The sequence below is a fragment of the Impatiens glandulifera genome, chromosome 3 (assembly GCF_907164915.1).
Source record: "Impatiens glandulifera chromosome 3, dImpGla2.1, whole genome shotgun sequence".
In the NCBI taxonomy this organism is placed as follows: Eukaryota; Viridiplantae; Streptophyta; class Magnoliopsida; order Ericales; family Balsaminaceae; genus Impatiens; species Impatiens glandulifera.
In genome coordinates, this window is record NC_061864.1 from 4,999,416 (window position 1) to 5,013,665 (window position 14,250).

General features: G+C 26.0%; 2 protein-coding genes across 2 annotated transcripts; both read left to right on the forward strand.

Annotated features, from left to right (window-relative positions):
- The first annotated feature begins 7,632 nt into the window (after positions 1-7,632).
- LOC124928970 (zinc finger protein GAI-ASSOCIATED FACTOR 1-like) lies at positions 7,633-8,506 on the forward strand. The gene is made up of 2 exons (XM_047469225.1): positions 7,633-7,756; positions 7,836-8,506. The coding sequence occupies exons 1-2, from the start codon at positions 7,681-7,683 to the stop codon at positions 8,504-8,506; spliced, it is 747 nt and encodes a 248-aa protein (XP_047325181.1). The 5' UTR covers positions 7,633-7,680.
- Positions 8,507-8,589: 83 nt separating this feature from the next.
- LOC124932737 (probable protein phosphatase 2C 55) lies at positions 8,590-10,195 on the forward strand. Its single transcript, XM_047473415.1, has 4 exons — positions 8,590-9,212; positions 9,317-9,469; positions 9,559-9,837; positions 9,980-10,195. Exons 1-4 carry the CDS (start codon positions 8,748-8,750, stop codon positions 10,016-10,018), a joined length of 936 nt encoding a protein of 311 aa, XP_047329371.1. The 5' UTR covers positions 8,590-8,747; the 3' UTR covers positions 10,019-10,195.
- Positions 10,196-14,250: the final 4,055 nt, after the last annotated feature.

Below are 14,250 nucleotides of genomic sequence, written 5' to 3' on the forward strand. Positions count from 1 at the left end.
ATGATGTGTGAGCATGAGAGGTTCTAAGAGATTTTTTTTAATATACCACTTATTTTTTTTTTTTTATAAAACCCATCTACTTAAATTATCTCCATCCGTATCATTACTATAAAATAAAATATTGAATTTTTATTAACAAATAATTTGATATTTATTCCAAAAAAAAATGTTTAAAAACAGTGGTTAAATATTTTATTATATTAAGAGACCTCTTATATTAATCAAATTATTTATAAGTTAACATTTTATTAAATAAATATTAAATATAAAAGATAAATTATTTCTCAAGTACCAGGTTATGTGAGATAAAAAATAATAATGGAATTATTATATTTGATTTTTTAAAATTTACTCAGTTACGCGTAAATTGAATCAGTTATATAGATTTAGTTGGTTTTCTTTTAGGCTGACAAACTCATTTGTGTTTGAGGATTTTTCGTGTTCAGGTTGTGTTATTGGTGACGTGTCTGTTATTATTATTATTATTTTTTTTTTTTTTTTTTTTTTTTTTTGTCTTAAATGACCATGATTTGCAATTTTTTTTAATTATTTAATATATTTTTAAATTATAATATAAAAGATAAAGAAATTTATTTTGAAATTAATATTTTTTAAAAATATTTTGATTAATATTTTATATAATATATGCTAATAATTATATATATTTTTAAAATAAATGTGTAACTAAACATCTAAAAGAAAATTCACAATCTTCACCTAGGAACATTTGTTTTTTATTGTTCTTGCTCCTGTGACATCAATATACATCTCATGAACAACAAAGTTGATGGCGATAAATGAATTTCTATTTGTTATTCTTAATCTAAATGTTTGTTATTTGGCCAAAACAAAAGGTCTGGGATGGCACCTAAAGAAATTCTCATTAATTAATAAATTTATGTTCATCATTAAAATTATTTTTAAGATTAAATATTTTCAACCCGCGAGAATAGTAACTTTTTATGATTAATAATTTCAACCTAATAATGACTTTTTACGAGTAAGCTATCAGAAAATAACATGCCCCGACACGGCGTGCTAAACTCTAATTATCTTCGAATTTATTATATGTCCTACAAACAAAATCTATCAATAAATTACTTTTATTAATTTTATGTGTAGAAGTAAAATTTAAGGTTAATTCTTGATAAATTAATTACAAATATTAATTTTTAATAGGGAATTAAGATGAAGTTTAAAAATAAAATTGATTAAGACATTCAAACAAATTTCATCACAATCACAATTATTGCAATAAAAGTTCAATTTCCTATCCACTTGATATAAATCCACATTAAACTTCATTAATCTATACAACTAACACAATTCGAGTCAACATTTAGAATTTCTGTACAAAACCTAGCAAGAGATAACAAAATAGGAGAAAAAACCACAAGTTACTCGTCATGAACGAAGTCAAAAGCAACCTTTCAACAACCCGAGAATCATATCCTCCTGCAATGTCATTAAAACCAGATGTTGGGTGAGCTCTATTCTACTATTACAGTTACCATGGATGATAGGTGGAAGCACTCTAGAAGCATGAATATGTTCTCTCTTTGAGACCCTCTAGTTTAGCTGTAAACTATTTATGAAATTATTGATTTTATCTCATTCTCCAACTTTGTGGTGGGTAGACCATTAGAATTATCACTCTCTTTCGACAAACCCTCCTCCACACTTCCTTCCTTCCGTCGAAATGCTAACAACTAATTAGGAGAGATCATTAGATTAATTAAGCTTCGCAATAATAAGTAGGATCAGACAATAACCTAAGTTACTCACAAGTATCATAATAGAACTCCTCATAACCTTCCTCATCATCGTGGACTTGGACTTTGATTTGGGTATTCGTTAATGTAAAGCGATGAATATGACCTCATTAGTTGACAATAGGGATGCAAACTCAACTCGATTATGTATTTATTAGTTCGATTCGAACTCGATTTTGAACGAGTTTATAAATTAAAGTTCGATCTCGACTCAAAAGTTTGAACTAAAATTAAAATTTCAAACTCGAACTCGAATTCGAGCTTGATTTCAAACAAAAAAAAATGAAAATATCAAACTTACATACCTATTCAACATTCAAAACATGATATTTTAGAATAAATATATGAACAATCATAATTATTCTAAATTCCAAAACATAATATATAAAAGAATTCATTTTCATATTTGTTGCCAAATAATTTATTTCTCGTTGTAAATAATTGGACAAGTAAGTAAATATCAATTTGAAGGAAAATCAATTAGAGCAGGTCAATATTGAATTACAATGACAAATAACAGTATACAGAAGTAATCGATCTAACAAATTCATAATTGACATTTTAAGTGAAGTCTATTGAGAGTTGATTCTTCACAAGAAACATGACTAATAACGGAATCATTAAAACTTATAAGATCTGTAGGCCTTCTCACCGCGAATACATCTCGAAAGTTGAATGTCTTTAGGCATAATAGTCACACGTTTGGCGTTGATGGCGTAAAGATTAGTGTATTCAAATAGACCGAACAAATACGTCTTACAAACTGAATGTTTTAGGCATAATAGTCACATGTTTGACGTGGATGGCGTAGAGATTAGTGTCTTCAAATAGACCGACTAGATAAGCATCGGTTGCCTCCTAGAGAGCAGTTACGATGAAGCTCTAAAATCTCAAATATTTTGAAATCTTATGCAATCTCACGAACAAGTCTTTGAAATGGGACTTTACGGATCAAAAGCTTCGTAATCTTTTGGTACTTACGAATCTCTCTCAAAACAATCATTCCTAGTTTAAGCCTACGAGTCTTCTTCACACCTCCGGTAGTTAGAATTGTCTAGCCGTCTTCATCACTATTTACTTCTCAGCGCCTTGCTTCTAGTCGATTTTCTAGCGGGTATGTTTCGTGCGCGCCATTTGAATAAATGAGAGATAATATGAAGAAACCTTGTGACTGAGGGAGCGAAATGATGTAAGTGAGAGATAATATTAAGAAAAATGAAGCAACTCTTTTAAATGAGTGAGAGAAATAGTAAAACTGATCAAGACTGTCAAAATCGAGAGTTTACGTAAATTCGTTTGTCAGTTGTAAACTCATCAAATCTAAAGTTTATTTGAAATCCAAAGAGTTTAATTTGAAAAAATAATACTTATATATTATTATTATATATATATATAATTAAGTATTTTTTATATTTTATATTTTTTGTTTTTAAATGAGAAATGATATATACAACACCCTTATATAACAATTTTATACAACACCTACTTGATTTGGTAAGAAAAAAAAGGTGCACCCTGAATTTCGAAAAGGGTAAGTGCTGGTGAGTTATCAAAAGTAAGGTCATTAACCCATCATGTTTTGGATTTGTTGTCTGAACAAAATGTAATTGATCATGTGGATGGTGGTCACCGGTAGAAGACATAATCCAAGTCACCCATATTAGAATCATTTATCTTGAAATTACAAATAATGAATTGACAGTTTTCATTTACGATGTGTCCGATGATGAATCAGTAGATTCTGATCTAGATTATGATGTCAATGAGAATATTTTAATGAAATTTTTGACCCATAAAATGACGTTGAATGAAAATAAAAATCTCACGATAAACGACTCACTTATATTTGCATTGTCAATGGTGGCTAGTATACGAAATCTTTTATGGAGTATAATTGAAATTTGAGATTCACTATGTCTATGTGATGCCCGAGTCTTTGGATAGTTATTGTGAAGTTTGATATAAGGCGAATTATATATATGACAGGAATACATATTTGGATTATCATTCAGATGGAATATTTAGTTGGAGAGAAATCGTAAAACTTTTAATAATGTAGTCGTTTGATTCGTATCATTCATAAGACCTTATTTGTTTTTGACCAATTCTAGAGTTAGAGTTGAGTTTAAACTCACTTTTTTTATACTTAAAAACTATATTTTTTTTATAATATTTTATTGGGGTGTTAATTTAGATAAACATGGCTAATAATATGATTATTATGACGTTTTCTAATATTCTTTTTGAAAGCTGGTTGAGTTAGTCAAAGAGTTATTAGTTTTTTTTTTAATATATGAAATTATATTTTTTTTTATTTTGTTTTTACGATTTTTTTTTAAAATATTTTTTTTCATGTTATTTTTTTAGTTTTGTTTAAACAATTAAACTATTTAATATATATATAGAGAGAGTAATGATATATATATATCACCCTTATGTAACACCTATCTCATTTGATAAGAAAAAGAAAATATTTTTCTATATCTTGTATTTTTTTTTAAGATATATTTTCTCTTTCTTTTGACAAATGAGGTAGTTATTATATGAAGGTACTGTATAAGGGTGTTTTATATATTATTACTCATATATATATATAATATTATTATATATTCTTATGATGGTGTTCTAACTTATTAATTATTATTTATGATAACAAAAATTCAATACATATAATTACATTTCAAACTAATTATTTAATAATATTTTTAATATTAAAAAAACTAATATATTTAACCTGACTGACGTATTATTTTATTTTTTTAATAATAATATTTTAAAATTATTTATTATTTATATATAAAAATAAATTCATAAAATATGTTTAATATATATATATATATATATATATATATATATATATATATAAACATTCAAATAAAATACTGAATATATTTAAACTACATGTTTTACTATATTTATATTAAATTATTAATGTTTTAAAATTATAAAATATATTTTCAAATATTAAAATAAATTTAATTAGTAAATTTAATACTATATTTTGACATGTTAAAAAATTAGTTAAAAATATTATTGTTTTAATTTATAATTTTATTATTATATATATATATATATATATATATATATATATATATATATATTAAAGAGAAATAACATGGCAATCGACATCCATTCATACCCTTCATTTTTTACATAAAATATTATATATTATAATATTATTTTTAAATAAAAATTATAATTAATATAATTGTTTAAAACTAAAAAATTATATTATTTTTTATAAATATTATTAAATAAAAAAAATGAAATTAAAAAAATACAATTAAAACTAAAATAAAAGTACAATCAAATTAAATGAAAAGTGAAAAAATATATTTTAAATATTTTTTTTATTATATAAAAAGTAAATATAAAACAATTCTATAAATTAATATAAGTTGGGTTGTTTGAAAATGGGTAGGTTGTTCAATATTTGGTTTTCATATATATATATATATATATTTAAGAATATTAAAATACAACAAACTTAAATTTTAAAGTAACTACAAAAAATTATATAAGAAAAAAATGATGTAAAATTGTTGAAAAAAAAAAGTTAATGAACAATTTTAATATAGTGAAACAGAAATAAATGAAATTATATATTTTTTTATTTTCAAAATATAATCATATTATTCAACAAATTGATTCAAATGATGTTTGGTTGATTTATTCTTTCCCCTTCTTATTATTTTAAAAAAAATATAATATATTTTAAAATATATATTTATATATTTTATTATTTAATTTATTAATTTTCCCTCTTACTACTCTAACATATTTAAATAAATAAATTAATTAAAGACAAAATATATGAATAAATAAGTTAACGACAAAATATAAATATGTATTTATAAATTAATATTAGGTTAATAGATGAATACTAATATATTTTTAAAACCTTAACACTTTTATATAACTTTAATATATTTATATACACAATTATAAATATAATTCAACCATTTCCTACTGTTGTATAATTTTTAAAAATATTACAAAAAACTAAATTTTAAAATAATTATGAAATTGAAATAAATTTAATCCATTTTTAATTTTTTTTCTCAAAGCATACTCATGTTTTTCAACCAATTATTTCAATGATTTATATTTGATTTATTTATTATCTCTATTATTATTCTAAAAAATATAATATGATATATATTTTAAAACATATATATTAATATATTTTGTTATTTAATTTATTCATTTTCTCTTTTATTACTTTAAAATATGTATAAATATATAAGTTAAAACAAGATATTTAAATAAATAAATAGGTTAAAAAACAAAATATATAAATAAATAAGCTAACGACAAAAAATATTTAAATAAATTAGTTAAGGACAAAATATATTTTAACACAAAATATTTAAATAAACAAATAAGTTAACAAAAATATATATAAATAAATAAACTAACGACAAAATATTTAAATAAATAAGTTAACGACAAAATATATAAATAAATAAGTTAACACAAAATATAAATATATATTTATAAATTACTATTAGATTAAAAGATGAATAAAAGTCTATTTTTAAAATTTCAACACTTTCATATATATTTAATGTATTTATATACACAAATATAAATATAATTCAACCATTTGTATAGTGATTTAAAATTCTTAAAATAAAATTAAGAGAATGTTACAGTCTTCAGGGATAAATAATAGTAGAATAAATATAATTTTTTATTTAATTTGAAGTGAATTGCAAATTATAATATTTGAATGTTGTTAATATACATTTTGTTTGAATAATATATTTGTTGTTATAATCTTATTACTTGTGTAAATTCATTTAATTTAAAATTATTAAATTGTAATCAAAGTTAATTATATATTATTAAAAATAAAAGATGAAACATTATTGTTTCATCCATCCTATACTACTAACAATGATGTAAATAAAAAAAAAAAAAAGAAACTTATAAAAATTAAATAAATTTTCTCATTTTAAAATATAATATATATTTGAAATATTAGATTTGGAATTTTATAATTATGGTTTTATAACAAAGTTTTCAAACATAATTCATTATGCTAACTTGATGAGTTGAGTAAGACATTGGTCTAATTAGTTTTATAAGAAGTCGATGTGTTACAGAATTTGGAATAACATTTTTGTTGTGTGAAAGAAGTAATGACAAGTCATATATAATCAACTTTTGAAAAGACGAATGGTGTAGTGATAAGAGTTTAAGTTCAAATTTGTGGTCAATCATAAGAATATTAGGATTAATGTTCAATTATTGTGTTAACAATTTTTTTTGGCTGGGTTAAATAATATTGTGTCCATAAGACAAATAATATATATCATCAACCACACATGAATGAAAAGTTGCATAAATTCTTATATCACATTTGTCTTATCTTTGTCTTTTATCACTAGTATTTATCTTCTTCTTTTTTCAACTTTTATTTTTTATTTTTATTTTTTTTAATGTTTTAGATATATATTAAAATAATTAAAGATGAAGATGTATATCTGTAATCTAATACAGATTATACATATAGATTATTCATTAAAACATTTCTCTTTTTACCTTTAAAAAAAATATATAAATGAATATAATATTGATGTGCATTAATTTTTAAAGATTGAGAATCTAAAATAAGATTACCTTTTTTATATTTTATAATAATTAAATGTATTTGTAATAAATAATAGCTTAAAATCTCTTTTCATTTTAGATTTATTTATTAAATATTACTAAAAATGAATCTAAAATAATATAATATACATCAAACAAGGCCTTAAAGATGGTAAAAAGTCAAATAAACTAATGCCAGCCTCAGCATTTTTCTTCCTATAAATACAAGTTCTTACCATCAATATCTTCGTGTCTCTATTCATCATTGGAATCTATCAGTTTGAAACAGGGGATTCTCAAATTTCTTCCATTGATGTCGAACTCTAAGGGTGGGGAAGATCAGGGTAATGCGCCAGTAAGGAGGATAAGAAACCGTCCAGGAATGCATGGTGAGAATTCCTAATCAAGTGCTGTTTATGTTTCAAAAGTTTTATAATTTGTTCCTTGATTTGTTTTTTTTTTTTTCAGATCCAGATGCTGAGGTAATTGCTTTGTTACCTGAAATTCTGTTAGATATTGCGACTCATGTCTGCACTGTGTGTAATGAAGACTTCCAGCGCGTACAAAATCTAAGGTTTCACATGAGAACACATAACTTGCCGTTGCCGGAGTTCCAGGAGCCGTCGCACAGGGGAGGACGCGAGGGAAAAGTCTACATTTGTCCCGAGCCCAGTTGCAAACATCACGACCCCAAACAAGCTTTGGGCGATATCACGGCAATAAAGAAGCATTATGCCAGAAAACACAGCAAAGAGAAGAATTGGAAGTGTCCAAAATGCTTCAAGAAATACGCAGTGGAGTCAGATTTAAAGGCTCATGTTAAGATCTGCGATGGATCATCTTCTTCTGCTCCCCGCACTCCGTCGCCACCTCCGTCGCCGTCGTCGCCGCCGTCGCAGACGCAAACGCCGCCGCCGCCGCAAAGGAGGCAAAGGCAGAGGCAGACGCAGCAGCCGCAGACACAAACGCAGCCACCTCCGCAAAGGAGACAAAGGCAGAGGCAGAGGCAGACGCAGCCGCAGACACAAACACAGCCACCTCCGCAAAGGAGGCAAAGGCAGAGGCAGCCGCAGCCGCAGCCGCAGACTTCTTATGATCTGCGCTCTAGAGCTAACTCTATCTCCGGTAACTATGTTTAATTACTTGAAAAATAAAAACATAACGCCTTAAACAAAAAGCTCTTACATATCTTTTATATAATTATTCGTTGCAGAAGCCGCGCCGGAACCAACAATCTTTGAACTTCCACCACCATCACCGCCGCCATCACCACTGCCGCCATCACCGCCATCACCACTACCATCACCGTCATCACCACCACCGTCACCGCCGCCACAACCTGAAACCCTCTTATATCCTGCTCCATCAAATGTTGTTTGGATGAACAGGACAATTGATGGAGCAATTCCCACCACAATTTCTACCTTATCCTTTAACAGTTTATTGTCAGAAATGACATTTTTCCATTCCCAGCCGCCTGAGACAATTCCTGTATACGACAATTCTCAGAGAATCCCTTTTTCCAAATCTTCTCCCCGTCCTATGAAACTGAAACTAGTAACGGGATTGTGTTACCTTCCCAATCCTAATAAAGAGGAAACAGGTGGGGAGGATGCCCATTTTGTTTGTGAAAATGCAATCGGTGTAGCTGATGGTGTCGAGGAATGGGATAAATATGGGGTCGATTCAGGGGAATTTGCCCGAGAAGTGATGTTTCGATGTGTTGCTGCAATTCGAGAAGAGCCTAAGGGTTGTATAGATACAACAAGAGTTCTCCAAAAGGCTCATGCTTTGCTGCAAGCTGAAGGGTCTTCCACAGTTTGCATAATAGCACTGACCGAGCGTGTAAGTAGTAATTAATCTAAACCATGGACAGTTTCTTTAGAAAGATTTGATTTTGATTATGGGTTTGGGGGTTTGGGTTTGATCGATCATTTGTTTGTATGTAGGGTCTTCATGCCGTAAACTTGGGAGACAGTGGTTTCATGGTGATTAGAGATGAATGCGCTGTTTTCAAATCTCCAGCTCAACAACATGCTTTCAACCGTACATATCATTTAGCAGCCATTGGGAATGGTGCTGATCTTCCTAGCTCTGCCCAGGTTAATTAGTTTTTGTTTGTTTGTTTGTTGCATTAATTAATTTCTTTTCATAATTTTTATATAACTTTTTTTGGGTATATTTTTTTCAGGTGTTTTCTGTTCCTGTTATCCCGGGAGACGTTATAATTGCTGGCAGCGATGGGCTGTTTGATAATTTGTACAGCAATGAGATAACCTCTGCTGCTGTGAATGCCATTCGAGCTGGGTTGGATCCTGAAGCCACCGCTCAAAAGATTGCAGCTTCTGCAAGACAGAGTGGAGATGATAAGATGAGATCAACTCCATTCTCAACAGCTGCCCAAAATGCCGGTTTTCGTTATTCTGGGGGCAAGCTCGATGACATCACTGTCCTGGTTTCTTTTGTTAAGGTAGATCAAATTGAAACATATATATTTCTTTAAATTATTCCATTGATTTAATTAGCTATATAGTCATCAAACAAATTAACATGATCAGACTGACTTACTTATCTGGCTTGCTTGCTTGCTGTTCCTTTCCTTTGAATTGCAGGAGAATGCTCCAACGCCATCACCATTTGGATACCGCTAAAGACAAGAGCTAAAGACAAAGACAATTCTTGATAACTGTTTCTCATATTGTGTCATGTGGTTGTATCTTGATTTCAATTAATAGGGTTTTGTCAATTTTATTTTGTTGTAAGAACTTTGTTTTGTTTTGTTTTTCTCTTTTTCTAAATTTATCTTATAAATGTTCATTTATATTCAATAATTAGATTCACAATATAACTTTTCAATTAAATTAAATAGTTATCAACAAATTAATTTTAATAAATTTATTTTCTTATTAAAATTGACTTGGGACTGATTCTAAAAATATATATATTTATATAAATATATATTTATTTTAACTTTAATATAGATTTTTTATTCTCTAAACATATTTGATGTTAAATTCATTTTAACAATCTAAATTTAAAAATTAATATTATGTATAAACAATATATTACTTGTATTCAGATATTCAAGTTTGAAAATAGTTTAAGATGGACTTAAATAATAATAATAATAATATATTTATTAATAAAATAAGTAAATAAAAATAGATTTTACAACATTTTATATGAATTAAAATAAAAATTATTTTAAAAAATTAAAAATGATGTAACATTTTTACAGTTTTTTTTTTTTGGTAGGCTTCACCCCATGGAAATTTGAGCAAATGACCCTAAAAAGAGACCTAAATGCATTTGGTGAGAGTGACTAATTTAAATAGCGCTGGTGACCCTCTTTTTTTTTCTGACGAAAATGCCCTTATTGCGTCACGCATCCTCAGGTTGCGTGACGCAATTTTTTAATTTTTTATTTTTTAAAAAATTTTAATTATGAAATTTTTTGGACGAAAATGCCATAGTTGCGTCACGCAACCCCGTTGCGTTACGCAACCGCGTCACGCAACCCCGTTGCGTTACGCAACCGCGTCACGCAACCCCGTTGCGTTACGCAACCGCGTCACGCAACCCCGTTGCGTTACGCAACCGCGTCACGCAACCCCAGGTGCGTCACGCAACCGCGAGACGGAAAAAAAAAATTGAAAAAAAAATTTGAAAAAAAAAATCGGTTGCGTCACGCAACTGGAGTTGCGTTACGAAAGGGTATAATTGTCATTAAAAAAAAAGAGGGTCACCAGCGCTATTTAATTTATTCACCCTCACTTTCCTTCATTCAGCCTATTTTTAGGGTCATATGCTCAAATTCCCCTCACCCCATACACAAATACGCCTTTGCTTATATAATGTCGATATTTCAGTGTACCGATATGATTTTTCATATGAAATTTTCAGGATATAATAAATAAAAATGTTCTATTATTTTACCTTTATAGCTTGTTTGATGAGAGTTTTGTTTTATATATGAGAATTTTTTATTTATATTTGTATTCATCTAATTATTTAATTTTACTTTTACAAAAATAAAAAATATATTATAATAATTTTAAAAAATCAAACAAATTATTTTTCTATTCAACAAATTTAAAGAAATCTTATTCCAAATTACACATCATCAAACAAGCTCTTACTATATTTTTTTTTGACTAAATAGAAAAAATATAACCAAAATAAAAACAACTAATTCAACATGGTATGATAATTTGTACTAGAGAAAAATAAATAAATAAATAAAATCATGTGTAAGAAAATAATAATAAATTATAAAAAATGGCCATATTCAAAATTTAAATATTTTTTTTACCATGGTCTGTTTTTAGTATTTTTTTTATTCCTTTAAATAATAATAGAAATTGGGGGAAGAAATAATGTAGCATCATGATAAAATTATTATGTTATTTTTACTTAAAAAATAATATAAAATAATTTAATATATTATTTTTTCTTTTAAATTCCTTAACCATAATTTATTTTATTGGTTAGTTAAAAAAAGAAAGCAATTTAAAGATTTACATGTGTGCATTTATAATTGGATTCAGCAATATTAAATAAATTCATTCTCTTTTTTTAATTCTTTCCCAAATTATTTCTTTATTGAGATAATTTTTTTTCTATAAACATTTTTTTCTTTTAAATATGGCCTTTTTTAATTTATTATTTTTTAGTATAATTTTTTATTATTTTTATTTATATATATATATATATATTTATCAAATATATTTTTAAATATATATATTTTATCATTTAATTTATTTATTCTTCCTATTATTACTTACAAAAATAAATTTTATTAATTAGTTATGAAACAATTTTAAAATTATATATTTTGAAATGGTTTAAAGATGAATTAAAAATGTTATATCTATGACTCACTAATAAAATAAGGAGAAATGATTGGAGAAGAAAAGTTGAGAAAAAGAATTTGAGAATGAATGTTGTGGCACAATTTGATTGACCGAAAAAATAAAAAAATAAATCTATTTTTTCTCACTTTTATCATTTTTAATATGGTGAAACAAGGCTACTTCTATAGACGGATCAGGTGGAAACATTATTAGGTGGAGAGTTTGGCTGAGTCATTTCCTCCCACATTTCTCTTTCTCTATCACTCCTTTAAAAGAAGAGTGAACCACTTTGATATTTGAAGCACTGAATTCTGAGTTAGACTTCCTGTTTCTACAAGAATGAGGGATTGATGTCAGTCAGAGCAAGAGATTAAGTATTACAATTCATAATAAAAAAATTTGTGGCCACATCTTTTTTTATTTGCATGGGATCTCTAAGCTTTGTTTGAGGAAGTGGTTTTTTAGATTTTATCTGGGTTTTATCCAAAAAAAACCCTTGTTTGATAAAAAGTAGGAAAAAATTGGATTTTTAAATTTAAAGATTAATTTGTTCTTTGACTTTAGAAGATATGATGTATATGAGAGAATGATGATTTAGAAAGAGAAGATAAAATTATAGGGTAGTTTTGGTATTTAAATAATAAAATTATTTGATTTGATGGTTGATAAGATGTTTGAGTTTTGGGATAAAAACTGAGTTTTATCCCAAAAAACCCCTTCATCAAACAAGGCCTAATTCTAAGTGTGGGATTCATGGTTTAAGTGTATTTTTATAACCCAAGGGCTTTGGTACGTGGTATTAGCTATATAGGTATTAGTTGTAAGGGGTATGACTTGTATAGGGGTATTAAGATGTATAAATTATATAGATTATTAATGTTTGGTTGGAATGATAAAAGAGGTATAAATTATATTGATCTTATAATTTTGTGTTTGGTTGGTGGTATAAAAATATAGTAAAAAAAATAAATGACTATTTAATCCTTATATTTATATAAATTATTTTAATATTTATTTTATTAATTATATTTAAAATAATAAAAATATATATTTAATTAACATATAAATAATAATGATATATGATAATATAATTATATATAATTTTGTAGATGTTAATTTCTATGATTAAATAAATATTTATCAATAATTAATTTATTAAATATATAATAACAAAATTACAAACAAATTAATGAACTTGAATTCTATTTTTTTTATTAAAATAAATAATACAAATGACAAGTTAAATATCGACTCAAAAATCAATTCGAAAACCATATTTAAATTCGAATTTATAAAATTTGATTCAAAAACAAAAAATAAAATTCAAATTTAATGAATTAGAATATTATTTCGAAGATAAATAAGAATTTATTTATTAATAGGTTAAGATGAAACCAAAATTTATTAAAACCAATTTATCATATTTAATTTAATTTAATTAAGAAGTCATATGAGATAAAAATAAATAAGAATAAAAGGGTTAAAAGGGGAAAGAAAAAATTATAATTTTTTATACTGACTCTTACCAGTTACAATTTTATACATTGTTTAGTGTACAAGTTATACCATTCAAAATACTATATATATATTTTTTTTTAACCAAACATCAATTAAAATTAACTGTAGATATTATTATTATATATCTACAGTTTTATACATCTAACCAAACGAAGGCCAAATGTATTACTGAGAATTCTACCCACTATATAGATCCACTTTTAAATTATATATTAATATTATTATTTATTCATTAAAATAACAATAATAAGTAGACAAATAACCTATAAAGGTAGTTAAGTGAAAAAAAAAATACTAAAAGACCAAAATTAGAAAGACTTCTAGTTACACAAAACAATATGGACAAAATATAATTTGATGAAAGCATTGAAGAAACAAAAAGATTTAAAATTGGGAATGATGAGTGATAGTTGGCCCATCTTTCTATTTCTTTACGACTATTTATTTTTTTAAATTTCTATCAACTTTTTTTTATTATATAATAATTAAATATTAATTCATCGAGTGTATCA

Coding starts and splice junctions, on each gene's coding strand:
- LOC124932737 (XM_047473415.1), top strand. CDS start 8,748: ATGAACAGGACAATTGATGGAGCAATTCCCACCACAATTTCTACCTTA. Junction 9,470..9,558: donor ATCTTCCTAGCTCTGCCCAG/GTTAATTAGTTT, acceptor TATTTTTTTCAG/GTGTTTTCTGTTCCTGTTAT. Junction 9,838..9,979: donor TCCTGGTTTCTTTTGTTAAG/GTAGATCAAATT, acceptor TTTGAATTGCAG/GAGAATGCTCCAACGCCATC.
- LOC124928970 (XM_047469225.1), top strand. CDS start 7,681: ATGTCGAACTCTAAGGGTGGGGAAGATCAGGGTAATGCGCCAGTAAGG. Junction 7,757..7,835: donor AAACCGTCCAGGAATGCATG/GTGAGAATTCCT, acceptor TTTTTTTTTCAG/ATCCAGATGCTGAGGTAATT.